The 19692-nt window shown below is 40.8% G+C and overlaps 1 protein-coding gene across 1 annotated transcript in view; it reads left to right on the top strand.

Annotated features, from left to right (window-relative positions):
* MARCHF6 (membrane associated ring-CH-type finger 6) overlaps positions 1 to 19692 on the top strand; it is an 81453-nt gene that overhangs the window by 51033 nt on the left and 10728 nt on the right. The window contains exons 12-22 of the mRNA XM_044233838.1: positions 32 to 112; positions 360 to 428; positions 509 to 583; positions 1841 to 1975; positions 4621 to 4740; positions 5495 to 5595; positions 8537 to 8674; positions 9763 to 9967; positions 11746 to 11815; positions 15063 to 15244; positions 16922 to 17056. Of these exons, the coding sequence (XP_044089773.1) occupies positions 32 to 112; positions 360 to 428; positions 509 to 583; positions 1841 to 1975; positions 4621 to 4740; positions 5495 to 5595; positions 8537 to 8674; positions 9763 to 9967; positions 11746 to 11815; positions 15063 to 15244; positions 16922 to 17056 (1311 nt within the window). The remainder of the gene's footprint in view (positions 1 to 31; positions 113 to 359; positions 429 to 508; positions 584 to 1840; positions 1976 to 4620; positions 4741 to 5494; positions 5596 to 8536; positions 8675 to 9762; positions 9968 to 11745; positions 11816 to 15062; positions 15245 to 16921; positions 17057 to 19692) is intronic.

Genomic DNA, 19692 nt, shown 5'->3' with positions numbered 1-19692 from the left:
AAAATTAAATTCTATTTATTTTTATTTCTAGGTCCAAGCATCTCATTTTGAAGGTCTAATCACAACCATTGTTGGGTATATACTTTTAGCAATAACACTGATAATTTGCCACGTATCCTTTAATGAACTAATAACATGGATGTTTGGTGGTATTATTATTCAAACCAAAGAGTTGTTCCTGTTAGGGACAAAACTGTTTCTCTTCTGTCCTTTCAGTAAAAGTTGTAGCTATTTGTAGTGAGGATGAGGGCAGACGAAGTATGAAATTAATTTTGTCAAATAATACGTGTTGCCTAAATAAGTCCCTATTTCTTTGTACCCTTAAATGTTCGATTTTTTTCCTTGACTAGATGCTATAGGGCTTGGCAACTCTTGTTAAATTTCATAGGTCTCGTCGTTTGCTGGGAGTCTGCTATATTGTTGTTAAGGTAATTCCCGTTAGAAGTTAAAACTGGAAATGATTTCTCCCCATTTGGATGGTATTTGATGGTTTTTGTTTTTACTTAAGGTTTCTTTGTTAGTGGTGGTAGAGATTGGAGTGTTCCCTCTCATTTGTGGCTGGTGGCTGGATATCTGTTCCCTGGTAAGTTTATTACTCGTTAAGATATAGTCAAATAATGTAAAGGTGTCGAAAAGGGAGGTCTTTAGAATGAATTTCTTTTAAAGGAAACTCTGTGTGATAATAATTTGCTTTGTTTCTCCTGAGAATGGATAATTGTGAAGGCTTAATGTTACTAATTTTTGAGTACCTGATATTTTTTTGAGGCTTTGTGAAAATTTTTGATGTTAGAATATTTTGACTAGAACCTTTCTAATAACCAGTGAAAATTTTCTTACTCATTTTACTCTTCTTAATTTTACAGTAATTTCAAGACATTATACACATAAGGAGAACAATCTGATAAGAACAGTCTTTGTAATAATAAGTAAATTCAACTCTAACCATTTCTTTTAACTAAGATGATCAGTTCTGATTATAATTTTTAGTTACTGTCAGTGGTAATCAGGTTTTGACTTTTCAAAAATACTTTGTATGTAGAAAAGCTGCCTTTGGTTCTGAGAGAACATTTTCACCTGTACCTTACTATTAAAACTTGTCGGGGGGGGGGTGCCTGGATGGCGCTGTCTTTTACGCATCTGACTCTTGGTTTTGGCTCAGGTCCGGATCTCAGGGTCTAGAGATCAAATCCAGTGTGGGGCTCCATGCTCAGTGAGGAGACAGCTCTAAGATTCTCTCTCTCGCTTTGTCCTTCCCTCCTGTGCTCTCTCTTTCTCTGTCTTTAAAAGAAAAAGAAAAAATTTTGTCATGAGATATATTTTTTTTTCCTAAGATATATTTGCTTTATTAGAGTGCACACAGCAGGGAGGGGCTGAAGGAGAGGGAGAGAGAAACCCGAGCAGACTTGGTGACAAGTGCAGAGTGCAGCGTGGAGCCCAGTGTGGAGCCCAGTGCAGGCTTCATCTCACGACCCTGGGATCAGACCCGAGCCAAAACCAAGTCAGATGCCCAGCCCACTGTGCCACTCCGGCACACCTGAAAGAAGTTATTGTTAACCAAAAATGGTTCTTCACGGTAGCAGCAGTATTAAAGTTCTTATTCACCAGTTGGTTCACCAGTCTTCTTAGAGTTAAAATGTTATATTGTCATTATACATTTTTGACATAGTATCCAGCCTTACTTAGATTTCTTTGACACCATGAGATGGCATTGAAAGAACTGGAGTCCTAGAACATCATAACCCACGCACATGCTGATTTATGCACTTCTTGGAAGATGGAGATGTTAATTTGGCAAATGTGAGCGGTACAAATCTCTCTCACCTGTTCTGTCTTGATTTAGGAAATGTTTGATGCTACTCTGAAAGATCGAGAACTGAGCTTTCAGTCAGCTCCAGGTACGACCATGTTTCTGCATTGGCTAGTAGGAATGGTGTACGTGTTCTACTTTGCCTCCTTCATCCTGTTGCTGAGAGAGGTAAGTTCTGCAGGGAAATGCCAACACTGAAAATTTATGGAAAGTACTTTTGTTTTAACTGCAAGTCGTACATCAAAGGCTAATGATGATTTCCTGACTAATTTTCTCTGTTATTTTAGTCTAAGAGATAGATAGTTTGATAGATGAGTCTGGCGTTTTAAGATTTTATTTGTTTGACAGAGAGAGACATAGACATAGACAGAGAGAGGGAACACAAGCAGGGGGAGTGGGAGAGAGAGAAGCAGGCTTCCCACTGAGCAGGGAGCCAGATGCCGGACTTGATCCTAGGACTCTGGGGTCATGACTCGAGCTGAAGGCAGACACTTAATGACTAAGCCACCCACGCGCCCTGAGTTTGGCTTTATTTCTTGAAATTCTTTTTAGTTACTTGTCTCAAAAATGGACAAGTTTTAGTATTTCTGAATATAATTAGTTACGAGTTTGAAAGATGAGTAGATTGAGGGAAAAAACTAAAAGTACTTGCTTTACTTGATAGTTATTGTGACCATCCTCTCATACAAGTTCTTGGAATTTTATGTGATGTGAGTCTGTCTTGGACTCCATTTAAGGAAATACAGTACTGGAAATATCCAAAGCGGGGAATACATACTCAAAGTATGTAGTCAAACACCTTAAGCATGGAATTACAGTGAGGGGCCTTTATGATTCCAGTTCACTTGCTGATGGATACCAGTTCTCATCCTGTTTTTAGAATATAGTCCTTACTGAGGCGCCTGGGTGGCTCAGTGGTTAAAGCCTCGGCCTTTGACTCAGGTCATGATCTCAGGGTCCTAGGATGGAGTCCACGTTGACTCTCTGCTCAGCAGGGAGCCTGCTTCCCCCACCCCTCTCTCTCTGCCTGCCTCTCTGCCTACTTGTGATCTCTGTCTATCAAATAAATAAATAAAATCTTAAATTAAAAAAAAAAAGAATATAGTCCTTACTGATTTGAAGAGAGTGAAATGAAAATAGGGTCAGTATTTGATTAGTATAGATCTCATGCTCATTCTGATTCTGATGCAGTGGGAAGTATAAAAATGAGTAATTTTGACAAATGTACTTGCTGCTGTGCATTATTTCCTCAGATACTACTCTATGTTCACTCTGGGCCAGCACTATGCTGATCTAATAGTAAGAAACAAAGATGGGGGGCGTCTGGGTGGTTCAGTCGTTAGGTTTCTGCCCTTGGCTCAGGTCTTGGTCCTGGGATTGAGCCCCATATCTGGCTCCAGGGAGCCTGCTTATCCCTCTACAGCTCTCCTGCGCTTGTGTTCCCTCTCTCACTATCTCTCTCTCTAATAAATAAACAAAACCTTTAAAAAGAAAAAGAAAGAAAAAAAGACAGGATCCCCATTCTTTTTGATTATATATCCTGGGAAGGAATGCAACCATCAGAGAAGTCAGCCTGTTCCGCTGAGAGTGGTGGTGAGAAGTACGGGGAAACGTGCAGGAGTGCCAGAGGAGGCCGATTAATCCAGTGTGAGCGGAAGACGGAAGCACCTAGGTTTAATGCTATTCTTGGTGTACTTTTCCTTTGAGATACTGAGGAGTTAAGGAGTGGGCTGGGGTCAGAATGTTTTCCTGAATTTTATGGTGTAAGTTCAGTAAAGTCTATTTGTAGATAAAACTTGTATTCTTTCTTTGAAACAAGCATTTGAGACTAAATCTTTTCCGAACTATAATTATATACAATCTCTGAAATACACTGTTAAGTGATGAAGTGTTTTTACATCGAAGTTTTTCATCTCCTCGGCTTGGTGGTTTTTTTGTTGGTACAGAATCCTAGGATTAGGGATCTGGATGGAACTATAGAGGTTGTATACTCCCTCACTTGGAAGATGGGGAAATAGAGTTGGGGCAGGTGAGAGGCATACATGGGGTAACTCAGAGAATTTGGGCCACTCAGGACTGATACTCAGACTCTTCCATTGCCCCGTCACCCACAGCGTCTTGGGTTGATGATTTCCACTGAGAAAGGGAGAAAAGATGTAGACAGTAGAATGAAATGCTGAGAAGCTTTAGGGTTTCTTAGTTAACAAGATACCTCCTCTCAGGAGAGTAAGACTGGAATCAGATCTTCTATTTAGAACATTTATAAATTGCCGTGTAATTCTTTTTTACCAGATGATGCAGTATAATGACAGTGTTTTAAAAAAAAAGATACTTACTTTTGGGGCGCCTGGCTGGCTCAGTGGGTTAAGGCCTCTGCCTTCGGCTCAGGTCATGATCCCAGGGTCCTGGGATCGAGCCCCGCATCGGGCTCCCTGCTCAGCGGGGATCCTGCTTCCCTTTCTCTCTCTCTCTCTCTCTCTCTGCCTGCCTCTCTACTTGTGATCTCTGTCCAATAAATAAATAAAATCTTAAAAAAAAATACTTTTCACCTCAGAGACTTAGATTTCTTGACAAATTGCACTTACTAAATTTTTTTCATTGAATGATTAAAAGCATCAAAGGACATCAAACACAAAATGGTTTCCGTACATGTTCTGATTTAGGAACTTGTTTTCATAGGAAAACCATGTGAATTTTCTGGGGCCCATTTTATTAAGCTAAAATTTTAAGAATCTATTTGTATGTTAATATTTTAGCTCATATTACAGAGTCTGAAGATACTGGTATTTATAGCATTTAAAATACATTTGCAGGTACTTCGACCTGGTGTCTTATGGTTTCTAAGGAATTTGAATGATCCAGATTTTAATCCAGTACAAGAAATGATCCATTTGCCCATTTATAGGCATCTCCGAAGATTTATTTTGTCAGTGGTAAGCATACCTTTTTATTGTTTTTTAAGTAAAGTGTAATAACCCTTTTGTTTTGTTGGGGGTGTTTTGGTCAGGGACTGGTAAAGTACATATATTGAATAAATTTATGTTTATCAAAGTTTGTAGAGCTTTGTTGTCAAATAGTTGTTTTATTGGTTACTTCTATAAAGTAAATAAAATGTTTACTAAGACAAAAATGTCCTCCAGTTCTTAAGTAGTGTAATTGCCAAATTATGGGTTTTAGAATTCCATTTCATTTGCATTGGAGAAGTGGAGATTTGTTAATAGCTTTTACATTAAACTCTTTAACAGAACTATGTCAAAGCTTATTCCCTGCCTGGAAGAAAAAATTACCTAGTTAAAACTAAGTTTTTCCAAAATGAAATTTAAAAAGCAGTCTTACGCCCTTTGGAAAATTTGTAGCCGTTAATATGGGTCACATCTTACAATACTTACAGGTGATTTAAGTTGCAGACAGTTCTGGTGCTATATTATAAGTTTCTGACTCTCTCCTCACATACCATGCAGTGATCATCCTTTGTGGCTCCTGTTTGAGCCCTGGTGTTCTAGAGAGAGAGGAGCAGCCTCCCTAGGAATGCATTCTGTCCGCAGGGTGACCCAAGTTTAGTGTGTGGAGTGAGAACACTCTGGACCCTGGATGGGTGTAGACTTGGATTGATTGGGTATGTTCAGAGTCTGCTTGTCTCTCGTGGGAGTGATTTACAGTGCCGTCATGTCTTTTGTTTTACTGCAGATTGTCTTTGGCTCCATTGTCCTTCTGATGCTTTGGCTTCCTATACGTATAATTAAGAGTCTGCTGCCCAATTTTCTTCCATACAATGTCATGCTCTACAGGTAAGTTTTTGAAATGTGGAAACTTTACTAATTTAGTTCTGTTGATACCCGTTCATTTCTTAACAGATACTGGAAATCATTTGATAGTTGCTTTTTGCCATTTTAGGTTATATATAAGCATTAGTTTAGCATTTGCATTTTCCAAAGGAAGACTTACTTTTCTGCAGATGAAGTGCGCATTTGTTCATCATTGAAATGTTTACCATACTTAATGAGAGCACGTTAGCCACAAACATCTTTATACGAAAAGCACATCATATACACTATAATAGGGTATTTAGCTATAGATTAAAAATAAGACATAAGGCTTACAGATGTAAAATCTTTTTGATTTAAAAGTTTGTCACCTAGAAATCTATGTTCTACCACTTCTCCTTTATTCCTTTTTTTAGTGACTTGCATTATCCTTTCACTTACCTGAACAGAAATCTGCTGGGAAATTGGGTTTCTTCCTCAGATTTCTTTTCTTTTTTCAAGATTTTATTTATTTGAGAGACAGAGAACACAAGCAGGGGGAGCAGCAGGGGGAGAAGGAAAAGTGGGGCTTAATCCTAAGACTGTGGGATCATGATCTGACTGAAGGCAGATGCTTAACCAACTGAGCACCCAGGCACCCCAGTTTCTTCCTCAGATTTATATCTCATTGGGCTTTAAATCTTTTAAATCTCGTTTTTTAAAAAAGATTTATTTATTTTTGAGAGAGAGCAAGCATGCTAGTGAGGGACGGGGCAGAGGAAGAGGGGGAGAGAGAACCTCAAGCACACTCCCTGCTAAGCGTGGAGTCCCACACGGGCTTGGCTCCAGGACCCTAAGATTGTGACCCGAGCTGAAGTTAGAAGTCGGACACTTACCCAACTGTGCCACCCAAGCACCCTGAGTCTCATTTTTAAAGCTCTCTTATCTTACCTTATCTTAATCATACCAGGTGAAACTTGGTATGCCACTTACTTCCTTAGTTTAGGCCTTCCTCTTTTTCTCTTTTTATAACCCATCCTTAACACCCTACCTTTTCCTCCATAATCTCAGTGATAATGTCTAGGTCATTTAGAGAGATCTGCAAGCCTTGGTATAATCTCACAATGATTTCCCAGCGTCTGGTCCCAGCATTGTCTAACTTGAATTCTCCTCTCCAGCCGTACTCCCTTCCATTAAGTCTCCCTTAAAAACAATAGCTAAAATACTTAGCTATTTCTTATTTTTCCCTTTCTGTTTGGAGTAACCGTCCCCATGTTTGCCTGGCAAGTTTTTGTTATCTTTCCTCAAAATCCAAATTAAGGTTTCATTGTCCGAGTTTTCCCTGAACTATATCATCACTCCTTCCTTATGTACTTGGATCTGGTCATGGAACCAGGGAAGCACAGGTTTTGGCTTTAGGTATTGTTAAGATAGACCCATTTTGGTAGTCAGTTATACCTAGAAGTTTAGCAAAGTTTTTGAACTACATCGTGGCTTTTACTCCATTCTTCCATTAAAAACAATTGAGGACCCATGATATGCCTGGTACTTTTCTGTGTACTAGGTGTATAACAGTGAACAAAGCAGAATCAAGAAAATTCCGTTCTTGTGGAGCTTACGTGATGGGGAGACAGCCATAAAAATAGATAAAAGATAGTGAGGTGTATCGGGTCATAAATACTATGGGGGAAAAATGAAGCAGACAAAGGGAATAGAGAGAATGGTCAGAATGGGGTTATAATTTAGAAGGGATTGATGACCTGAAGAGGGGACAGTTGAGGAAGCTGTGAAGGAGGTGATAAGGGAGTGAGTCCTGTGGTTTCCTGGAGGTAGAGTGTCCTTGGAAGGGGTTGGGCAGGTGCAGCGACATTGAGGTCTGTTGGAGGAGCAGCAGGAAGGCCAGTTCGGCCGGAGTAGAAGAAAGAAAGCATGGTAGTTGGCTGTGAGGTCAGAAAGGTCATGGAAAGTCAGATCCTAGAGAGGCTCGTAAGCCGGTGTACACACTTTGGCTTTAACTTGAGTGATTTAGGGAGTTCTTGCGAAGGTTGGTATAGAAGAGTGATCTGATACAGGTTACCAAGTGTCACCGTGGCTGCTCTGATGAGAAGAGACGGGCACAGGGTGGCCAGGGCAGGATCAGGAAGCCAGCTGGGCGGATAGTGCCGCGATCCTGGTGAGAGGTAAGGGTAGTTGAGGTGAAGGAAGAAGCAGTGGGGGTCATGAGAAGTGAGATTTAGGGTACTCTTGGGGTCCACTCAGCAGGACTCTGGCTGTTCGAGTGTGGAGTGAAGAAAAGCCAGTCAGGGATCCACGTTTCTGTCTTGAGCACCTGGAAAGATGAAGTTGCCGTTTTCTGCAGTGCGGAAGGCTGTGGGGGAGCAGGATTAAAAGAGAAGAGTAGAAATTTGCTAATGATCAATTTAAGATGTCAATTAACAAGTCTGTAGGAGACACTAGTTGGCACTTTGGATATGAAGTTAGGAGTTAGGGAAGATGTCTGAGTGGTACATAGACATTCACGGAAATGTGGTATTTTAAGCCACAGGAGTTTGTATTTGTCCAGAGAGCATGCATAGGTGAGAGGAGAGAGGACAGAACCTGGGGCCCTCCGTTGTCTCCAGCCCAGGGATCTGAAGGGCTGCTAACAGATCTAGAAAGGCATCTAGTGAGAAAGTGTTTTGAGGGGCATGAAGTGACCAGCTGTGTGACATGCCGCTTGCTGTACTGCAAGTGAGGTGGGCACCGAGACTGATCACCAGATTTAACACCACCAAGGTCGTTGGTGACCCTTGTGGGGAACAGTTTTGGAGGAGTTAGAGGGGGAAGCTTTGCTGGCTTCGAGGGAGGGTGGGGGAGAGGTGCTAACAGTGGTGAGTTGGTAAGGCGATCGTGAAGGAGTTTTGCCCATCAGGTGTTTAACATTGATACAGTTATAATGGGAAACTAGATTCACGGTGTAAATTACAACTGTTTGTAATTGTCTTAGTGATGCTCCAGTGAGTGAACTGTCCCTTGAGCTACTTCTGCTTCAGGTGGTCTTGCCAGCGCTGCTTGAACAGGGACACACGCGGCAGTGGCTGAAGGGGCTTGTGCGAGCGTGGACGGTTACCGCTGGATACTTGCTGTAAGTAGGCCGGTCGTAGCCCTTCTGACGGAGTGTGTTCCATGCCCCACTCCGGAAATAGTAGTTTTAAGAAGAGACCCTTGGTGGTATCTGCAGGTTGTATATAATACTTCTTTTAATTAATGCTCAATTTTTCTTATTTTTTTTTAAAAGATTTTATTTGTATATTTGACAGCCAGAGATCACAAGTAGGCAGAGAAGCAGGCACAGAGGAGGAAGCAGGCTCCCTGCTGAGCAGAGAGCCCGATGCGGGGCTCGATCCCAGGACTCTGGGATCATGACCTGAGCCAAAGGCAGAGACATTTTTAAATAGACATTTTTTTTCAGTGCATTAAAAGCAAACCAATTTAATCCTGGTTTTTTATTATACTTTAAGATTTTATTTATTTAAAAGAGAGCATGAGTGGGGGGTGGCGAAGGAGGGGGAGAAGCAGAGTCTCTGCCAAGCAGGGAGTCCATCAGGGACTCCATCCTAGGGCCCCTGGGATCATGACCTGAGCTAAAGGCAGATGCTTAACTAACTGAGCCCACCCAGGTGCCCCATCCCTGATTATTTTAGAAGCCTTACCCTGGCAGGAGGTTTCTCAGGCATTCAGTCAACATGTTGCCTTTATTTTTTTCAAGTTTCCAAGTTTCATACTTATTTTTAAAGTTGAATCTTTGTAATTTAAATGTTTCTTTCATTTTTGAAAATGTTTCATAAAGTTTGTGGCATTCTGTAGAGACCTTATTGTGAAATGTGCATCTGGTTGTATTGGATTAAACAGGTGCCCTTCTTTGCTTGCCCCAAGCTGCTTCCTCCGCCCCTGCATGTTTGCCATGACTGACGTGCCCTCTGGAGGTTGTAGCTGAGCTCACGCCACAGTGGACACATTAGCTCAGCTAAATTCTGGGGAGTTGTGGACATTAACATTTAATTAGGAAAGGTTTGCTTTAAAGCAGGTACCAACATTTAGACCAGAATGAGGTATTTAATACTGCTACGTACAGATACTACTTACACATTTTCTACCGTAAGTAATAATAAGAAAGTTAAGTCTCTTTCTGCTGTTTTATTCTGATCAAGTGAGAATGTACTTTTTACACAGGGATCTTCATTCCTATTTATTGGGAGACCAGGAAGAAAATGAGAACAGTGCAAATCAACAAGTTAACAATAATCAGCATGCTCGAAATAACAACGCTATTCCCGTGGTGGGCGAAGGCCTGCATGCAGCCCACCAAGCCATACTCCAGCAGGGAGGGCCTGTTGGCTTTCAGCCTTATCGCCGGCCTTTAAATTTTCCACTCAGGGTAGGTACTATAAGAGTTAAGCAGAAGTCAAGTTTGTTCAAATTCCCTTTGAGAAACTGGTGCTGTTATTAGTGCTATTAGCATGTAGTCCTCTATACAGACATATCTTACAGTCTCCCGACAAGAACCCCTAGTCCTCCCATTAGTAGGAGAATATATGTAAATGTCAGAGAACTTTATCAGATTTTGGAGATGGATCATAGGGGTTGAGATTCTGTGTGCTTTTGCTCACTGTTTGAAAGTAGCAGCATTGAAGACTCTAGTGAAAATAAGAAATTAATGTTACTGATCTATGTCAGCTATGTGCCCGGAGCTGGAATGGGCATTCTGATGTTTTTCCCATTTACTATCCATCCCATTACTGCAGGGGAGTAGTCATCTCATGTTTACATCTGATGTAACTGAAGACAAGACTGGTTAACGAAGCAACTGCCTCCAGACTCCCACCAAAACTTCCTGACAAGGATCGTGGTGGGGGCTTTTGTGTTGTTAAATTTGATCGTGAGGTCTTGGTCCTCACCTCACTTGCGATATGGTGACTTGTTGCACAGTTAGTCAATCCTTGCTCCACAGAATGCTTTCTTCAAGGGCATCCAGGAATCTTTGTGGAGGAGGTGATGCTTTTAAGTTTCTAAAGTTAGGCCAGACAGAGAATAAAATGGAAAAATGGAAGGGCACTCCACGCTTGTGCCAAACCAAGAGGCAGGCTGGTAGGTTTGGGAATTAAGTGTATCTAGAAGGTTGGGTGTGCAGGTGAGCATGAGAGACGGGAGGAGTCCTGGGAGACGAGGCTCTGAGATGAGCAGAAGGTGCTTCCTGGCCCAGGTCAGAGAGAACGGATAGGAGGTTTCTCAAGCAAGGACAGCCGACAGCCTTAAAGGCTCCCCTCAGAGTGTGAGTGTAGGTCCTTCTCCATCTTCCCTCTGAGCTCGGCCCTCTGGGCAGGGGAAGGGGGCTGCTGCTAAGGTGGAAGGCGAGCAGCAGTTGCTCTTTTCTGCCCACAGCCGCTGCTTTTCTCTTAGTGTACTCCCTTTTCTCTGCACTTCTCAGTACAGCCACATGTAGTACGAGCTCCGTGTGGCTGTTGACGTTTAAACTTAATTCAAAGTGAATACAACTGTAAGGATGTGGTATGATGATGTGTTAATTACTTTAATGGTGGGAATCCCTTTATAAGGTGTACTTGTAGTAAATCCTGTTGCACAATTTAAATACAGTTTTGTGAGTTATAACTCAATAAAGGAAAAAAAAGGGGGGGAAAGCACTTTTCTGGTAGGAATACACACCAAATAAATACAGTGTAAAATTTCATGACTCGTTCCCACTGACCCTGTGTCAGGTGCTCAGTGGCCACTTGTGCCAGGGGCTGCTGAGTCGGGCAGCGCAGATTCCATCGGCACAGAAAGTTGTAATTGGACAGCATTTTCCTTTCATGAAAACTTGTTTTTGAGAATTTGATTAAAAAGTGAATGTTTTTAGTTTTAATTAATAGGTAAAATTAAAGGTGGTTGTTTTATTTTTATGCATTCTGATTAAAAAATACATTTACTTGTTACTTGCTGATGTGTCAGATTATATGAAAATAGACACTTACTTCGGCTGAAATTATAGGTAATTTTACCTAAAATAAAAATTCCCTTTTATGTGAAATGGAAGAAAACCTAGAAATATAGGCAATTTCTTTTTGTTGGGGGAATTGTGCTGATTTTTTGAGGGGTGTCATGAAATACCTTGAGCACATATGAACCATTTATGTAGTCTTATGTTTTGCCTTGCAGATTTTTTTGTTGATTGTCTTCATGTGTATAACCTTACTGATTGCCAGCCTCATCTGCCTTACTCTACCAGGTACGAGCTAATGATGTGAGATGCTTTTTATCTCTTTCATTGAGTATAAACTTGAAATAGTTTGCCCTTTATTTTTGATTGAATATGAAATATGATCTTTCTAGGGTTCTCCCTCTCCTTGGAATCACTTGTATTGGAATAGAGGGGAGAATAATATCAAGACAAAATTCCTGATTCATTTTTACTTTTTAAATTTTTTTTTATTTTTTCTCCTTCGAGTCCACGTGGGAACAGCGGGCCCCCTGATTCATTTTTAGAAGTAAAGTATGTGTGGTGACTCTGTTTTTTTTGGAGATAGTCTCTCTATAGTATGGGTTTTCAAAAAGTTACCTCTGTGGCTTTAATAATTTTTTCAAGCCAGTCTTTTGATGTTAATTATGTTTGCCCTCATTTTATCTTTCCGGTCCACTCTATGTTGTTACTAGACACTTTATGAAGCCATACTGTTTCCCTGTATCATCTGGTATTCACAAATAATAATCTTTAGTTTCAGCTAGACACCGTTTCCTTCTCTAACAAGTAAGACACTGTGGGGGGAATATAATAGTTTATCATGTTATGCAAAGGCCAGAGGTAAATGGGGTTGAGTCTAAAGCCAGTGACAAAGTCTCAGGAACAGCTTGTTGCCCCCACCCTCCCAGTTAGTGTGTATAGTAAGCCAAAACATTCTAAATCATCCTGATACATGTTAGCTGCTTAAATAATCATTCATTAAGTGAAAGATACTTTTCATCTCTTACAAGCACTTAAATGTATACTGAGTTGTTATCTTGATTATAGCACTACCTCTACACTTTTATAAATTAAATTTGTATTAAATACTTGAGTTTTTCCATGAGGGCTAATAAGGTTAGGAGAGAGCAAGTAGGAAATACAGTTTCAAGTGAGGTTTCTAAAAATAATGAGAATATTCTCTAATCTGTAGGAATTGTGATTGAACTTAAAGTGGTGGCAAAATATAAATTTTTTTACATGTTTCTGAATAAAGACTTTGTTCTTTAGACCTATGCTGAGAGCTCACTATTCCCCATAATCACTGCTCTTGAGATGACAAAATGTGATTAATGGTTAGGTGCAGTGTAGTAAACATGTTGCTCAGAAAACTTCGTTTTTGAATTTTGGACTGCTTTTATTTGTGGTTTTTATGTTCCATGTTCATGTTTTTATCAGAAATATTAAGAAAAATTTAAAAGAAGAGGGCGCCTAGGTGGCTCAGTGGGTTAAGCTGTTGCCTTCAGCTCAGGTGTTGATCTCAGGGTCCTGGGATCAAGTCCTGCTTCGGGCTCTCTGCTCGGCAGGGAGCCTGCTTCCCTCTCTCTCTGCCTGCCTCTCTGTTTACTTGTGATCTCTCTCTGTCAAATAAATAAATGAAATCTTTAAAAGAAAAAAAAAAGAAAAATTTAAAAGAAGAAAACATAGTTCAGTACCTGAATTTGGCAGTGAAAGTACAACCCAGTCCCACCATCTAATGGGAAAAACATAGTCATATTTAATCCTAGAAATGTTTGGTGTCATAGTATGCATTGAAGGTAGGAAGGAGGCTGTTTCCCCCCATAATTTACTTTTCTGATGATATTACTATAAATTAAAGCCATAACCCTGTTCTCTCAAAAACACTTTATTAGGGGCGCCTGGGTGGCTCAGTGGGTTAAAGCCTCTGCCTTCGGCTTGGGTCATGATCCCAGGGTCCTGGGATCGAGCCCCACGTCGGGTTCCCTGCTCAGCAGGGAGCCTGCTTCCCTTTCTCTCTCTCTCTGCCTGCCTCTCTGCCTACTTGTGATCTCTGTCAAATAAATAAATAAAATCTTCTAAAACAAAAAACAAACACACCTTATTAGAAGTATGTGAAATTATGTCTGTCCATGCAACAGTCTCTCCATCTATCCATCCATGTGTTTATTTCACATAACATTTATGTGTATTTGTCTTTAAAAACAACTTATCTTCACACCCAAACCCTTTTGTGATGTTGCAAAGAAGTCTGGTTGCCAGCATTGCAACTTGTAAGACTTAACTGTTGAGCTGGTTTCATTCACTTGGAGGCAGTTGGTGCAGTTTGGGTCACTGGTCAAGAGCATGAGCTTTGTCATGTAGGCATGAGTGCAAATCCAGCCTCCACCCTCACGTGACCTTGGATAGTGGTACTTGGGGGATCTGGGGAGGATTAATGGTATGATATATGGAAAATGCTCAGCATAGCCAGTAGCTCCTTTTAGGTATTTGAAGATGATAAATAGTACTGTATTAAGAGGAAATCAATCCGTAGAAAGATACACAAGACGTTTGGACCTTGCTGTTCTTTCTAGCCTTATGGAGGGACGTTCGGACCTTGCTGTTCTTTCTAGCCTTAGGGAGGAGTAACCATGCGAAGAAAGTTACTTTACAAATGATCTTGCCTGAGGCAGATTTTTATCCATACGTTGTAGAGTTTATTTGTATTAACTTTATCTGAAGCAGTCTGTTTTAAGTTTTGGCATATTTGAATCTTCTCTCTAAGAAAATGAATATGATGTTCTTTGATTATTGTGCTTTAAAATGTTATTATGCCCACTTACTAAAATTAGCTTAGTTTTCTGTCTTTTTTTTTTTTTTAAGATTTTATTATTTATTTGACAGAGAGAGATCACAAGTAGGCAGAGAGGCAGGCAGAGAGAGCGTGGGAAGCAGGCTCCCTGCTGAGCAGAGAGTTTGATACAGGGCTCCATCTCAGGACCCTGGGATCATGACCCGAACTGAAGGCAGAGACTTTAACCCCACTGAGCAAACCAGGCACCCCTAGTTTTCTGTGTTGATGAATGAGTTAATTGAAAGTTAATCTAATTATTTGTAATGTTCCTAAATTATGAAAGTATTGACAGTAAAATAATAAAACAAATTCCCCACTTTTGTCATATTATGTGTATAGTGATTTTATTTGGTGATAAAAACAGTAAGAACAACCTCCTCAATCTTTCTCTTTTCTGAAAGAGCAAGTGATTGGCATGGCCAGTCAGGATAGATGTCACAGGAGAGCTTGTCCCCAATGACTTCCTGTGCTTTGGTTGTGCCTTAACCAAATAATTGCATTCTTTAGAGTTTGTGGGGGTTTCTCTTGTTTGTTTTTAATGAAGATATGTTATATCCACATGTGATCTTTTTATTAATGACATAAAATGATGGAAATAAATTGAAAATACTAAACATCAGGATTATAGTTCTTTTTACATAGATAGCTGTATATCTCATTTATCAGCCTTTCTGTTTTCAGTATTTGCTGGCCGTTGGTTAATGTCATTTTGGACGGGGACTGCCAAAATTCATGAGCTCTACACAGCTGCTTGTGGTCTCTATGTTTGCTGGCTCACCATAAGGGCAGTGACGGTGCTGGTGGCATGGATGCCACAGGGACGCAGAGTGATCTTCCAGAAGGTTAAAGAGTGGTCCCTCATGGTAGGTTTTTCTGATAAAGAACTGATTATTTTTGACAGGACTAGTGGAAGTTTTCTTTTTTTTTTAATCATTTTTAAAAATCTTTTCACTTTCGTTTCTTCACTATGCTGGTAGTGTCAAGAGAATTGATTTTTTTGAGTTAGAAGGATTATTCCTTTCAGACAATAGTAGCTTTCTGGTTAATTCTGAGAATCGTGGTCAGATGTGTCAAAGATGTCCAAAGAAACAAAGATGTTTCTTTGGATATCAGTCAGTGTCCAAAGAAAATCATCCTGTTAAGTGATCCAGTTAGACCCGTAAGTAAGTAGTGCAATTAGCAAAGTTGTTTTGGAAATTTTTAAGGAATAAGATATTCTGTAGAATTTAAAATCAGTTTAAGTGGAAATTTCCCTTTAAGATTTTTTTTTCTAAAATTTGATTTTTTTGATCTATTTGAATATGTAAAATCTTGACTTCAGGATAAAGTTTTGCATGTTTTTCATATAAATGGGATTCCTTTAATTTCACGTTCTATTACTAATTCAAGAATGTCTTGGCTAATGTGAGCGTGTAGTAAGTAATGGAAACTATTCCTCAATAAAGCAGTTAGTTGCACGAAGGTGGGTAAAAATGTCAGTGTGGGATCATGTCCAGGTGTGGTGACTTACTGATTGACTGTGATGTTGGATAGTTCACTGCTTATGCCACTTCTTTCATATAGCTCGTTTTGTATCTGAATTTAGATTTTCATTTCACTGAAAGGTTAATATTAGTGTTGAAAGAAAACCACAAGATTTATTGCATACTCTGAACAAAAGGCTTTAATTACTATTTAATTTCGCAAGATAATGGGACACGTAACTATACTGAAAATACTGAAGTCAGCTAATACCAGTTTTCCTTTGATACTCTTCTTTATCTGTAGTGTGCCGTATAAAAAATCAATTACTGTGTTTTCGCCCTCATCATATCAGCCTCTTGTCGAAACACACCTACGCACTGAGGCTACCTTAAGAAAAAGGGAGGTCCCCAGACATCAGAGCCACTCTAAAGAATCCTTTCTTCACCAGGATTCTGTAGTGATGCTTTCATAGTTTCTCTTTTTTTCTCTTTGTTTTGACTTTATTTTTATTTTGTGTTGCTTTGCTCAAATTCTAGAGCTCTGGCTCTAGCCATGTGGCTAATGGCTCCCATAACACAGATACAGGACATTTCTGTCATCATCGTGAGTTCTGTTGGGACCATAGAGGGTTCTGGAGGGAGCCAGTTTGATCAAACTGATTAAGTACCTTCACTGGGATTATGCACAGCCTTCCTATACCAGTCCACCTCAGGGGTCACAAATTGGAATAGGAGCGTGGGATAATCAGTAGCTCTTCTTGGACAAATAAAAGCCTGCCCCTGAGAATAAGATTGAGAAAAACAGCACAGCCCCCTGATTAATATATGTAATCAAGTGAATTTTGTAGAGTTTTATAGCAAAATGCATAATAATTTCATGCTTTCATTATAGCTTGAGCTTGTATATAAGTATTCAAATTTCATTTAATGGTGTAACGTAAAATGTATGTGTGGTAATAATATATTTGGTTCTGCTAGGCATCGGGTTAAAGAAGAAAAATAAATTTCCAAATGGAATAAAGAGTTTAGCTAAAAGTCAGAAAGACTCCCTAGTGACATGGCCTCGTTTCCCAATAGATCATGAAGACTTTGATAGTTGCTGTGCTGCTGGCGGGGGTTGTCCCGCTCCTGCTGGGGCTCCTGTTTGAACTGGTTATTGTTGCTCCCCTGAGGGTTCCCTTGGATCAGACTCCTCTTTTTTACCCATGGCAGGTAAGTGCATGACTTTTGCTCATGATTTTTCTTTGTGGACTTGGAATCAGAAAAATCCTTGTTTGTTTTGTTGTTTTTTTTTAAATGATTATAGGCGGTTTGTGTAGAAAAACTCAATTTTTTCTGTTGTAGGAACCTTATAAAATCGATTAAGTAATGCATTTTAATCTATTGCCTTATATGCAGGTCATAAAATTCCTGTAAAAGGTCTTTATAGGTTAAAATGCCACTGTTGATTTAGGCTTCACCTGATATTTAAAGATACAGACTACCATGCATTGATCTTTCCACTTTTTAGTTAAGGTGAGAGCTCTTGCTTCTTTTAGATTTGAGACTTCAAGTAGTAACTTCGAGTTTTTAAGTAATTATAGCATGTTTTCCCCAGAGTAAAAGACTTATTAAAAAGAGCATTCTGACGGAACCTATGTAGATCACAACAGAGATCTTAAAGCTAGTAGGGAAGAAAACACTACTTTTCTATAGTATTTAGAGCCAGAAATTAGCATCACAGACTTCAGGTTCTTAAGAGATCCTAGGGGGAAGAGCTAGGCACCGACTTCAGTCATCAGAGGCTTTTCAGCCTTCTTTGTTTCCTCGCATATATGATAGTGGATTTACTAGAAATGAAAATTATGTGGGGTGTATTTCCCTTCCTCTACTCTCCTGATGAAGCGCCTCCACAAAAACTTCATTTAACAGCACATATTTACGTTCGTGCTCGAATGTGTGCTACAGCCCTGTCTTCTGTAACTCCCTCAGACGGGAATGAGGCCAGCGCAGGTCCTTCTTTTCCGCCTCACAGGCTGGAGCTGCTCTGTGACTGGGGCAAGCACGGGTTGCTCTGGCATCATGTGGAAGAGGTGTTTATCCTGGTTTGCGGAGCTGGGATTTGGTTCTCTACAGGAGACAGTGTCTCGGACAACCTGGTGGAGCACGGAGGTGTGCGTAAGAAAGGAAGACAGTATTCCAGGAAGGAGCGAGGGGCCACCATGCAGCAAGACAGGGCGTATGTGTGGAACTGCCTCAGCCCCTGCGTTGTCTGGATCAGGCTCGGGGAGGAAAGTGGGAAATAGAGGGAGGTAATGAAGCCCATGTGAGGTCTTCGTGGAAGAGCCGCATCGCAGTGAAGTCAGGTAGCATCAGGGGTTGAAGGAAAGCTGTTTTTTTACAGAATAAGGCCAGCTACAAAAGAAAATCACTGCTTTGCAATAGTTAACAATTCCAGCACGGATGGCTGATCAGTGGATACGGAACCCAGCAGGGGAAAGTTGATGGGTCTTCAGTTACTAACTATCGCTGTCTAGCAAGTTACGTTACGACCGTGTGGCTTAAAACAGCCATTTATCGTGTCCAAAGCGTCTGCAGGCTAGAAATCAAGACAGGCCATATTGACTTGTCTCTGCTTCGTGTTTCCTGGGGCCTCAGCTGTGAACACTCAGTAGCCCAGTGTGATTTGAGAGCTGCTCCAGGAAGCCTTCAGAAGCATCGTCGCTCACCTGTGTTGTTGACATTGGTTGTTGGTTTCCCACCAGCTGGGTTGTTAGCTGTAGCTCCTGGATGTACCTGGCCTTCCTCACAGCTTGGTAGTATCAGGGTATTGGGATTCTTACACTGCACTTGAGAGAAATGAATGTCTCAGCTAACAAGGTAGGAGCTGCGCCACCTTTTATGACCTCATTTCAGAATTCCCACAGTACTGCTTTTTACTGCATTCTGTTGGCTACAAGCAAGGCACAGTGGTTGGCCCAGATTCAAGGGAAGGGCTGTAAACCCCAGCCACTTGTTGGGAGAAGAATTTGCGGGCATGTTTCAACACCACTACAGTGCAGAAGTAGTTAGTAGTTATTTGAATGGTGGCAAAGTGTCATCTTACAGGTTCCTTGAGATCCCAAAGGAAAACACAACTTGACTTTGGAAGGAGGTCAGGCAGATGCTGCCTTAACCCAGTGATCACGGCACATGCAGCAGATACGTACTGTTTGCGTCTCGGTGTAACGCAGTGTGCCGCACTGAAAAAGAGCAAGTAGCCCCCTGATACCCAGGAGCTGGCCTGGCATCATCAGCTGGGCCTTGGTGTTCTCCTGTCTGGCAGAAACAATTTCACAGAACATCAGCATCACACAAGACCACTTTGTGACCGTGATGGAGCCGGACAGAAGCAAGACTCTCTCACAATCATGTCTGAACATAGGCAAAACATGAGCGTTATCCAAACCACAAAAATGAGAAGACACCCCCATCATTGGCTGCTGCTTCATTTCCAGCTACTGTTTTAGCCTCAGTCAGTCCCTGCTTCTGGATGGATTTAATAAGAGACCTCACTTTCTAAAGGATTGCACATAGCAAAGCCCTGCTTCCATAAATTTCTCTCTCTTCACCTCAAGCAAACTGAACTACTGTAATCTCTCTCTCTGTCTTCCTGAGCACCCCAACTTCCCCACACTGTGTGTCCTTCCTCACTGCAGTGAGTAGTGACAGCAGCTGGCATGGTCATGGTCACCTGTGTGTCCTTGATGGTCTTGACAGTACCCAACACTGTCGTTTTGCAGAGTAACTGGAAGCTGTCCAGTTATAAGAATATTTATGTGTTATGACCTAGCAGTTTCACTTTTTCAGATCTGCTGCGAAGGAACATT

Source organism: Neovison vison, chromosome 1 (assembly GCF_020171115.1).
Source record: "Neovison vison isolate M4711 chromosome 1, ASM_NN_V1, whole genome shotgun sequence".
NCBI lineage: Eukaryota > Metazoa > Chordata > Mammalia > Carnivora > Mustelidae > Neogale > Neogale vison.
Note: the sequence above shows the minus strand (reverse complement) of the source record. Positions and strands in the feature narration are given on the sequence as shown.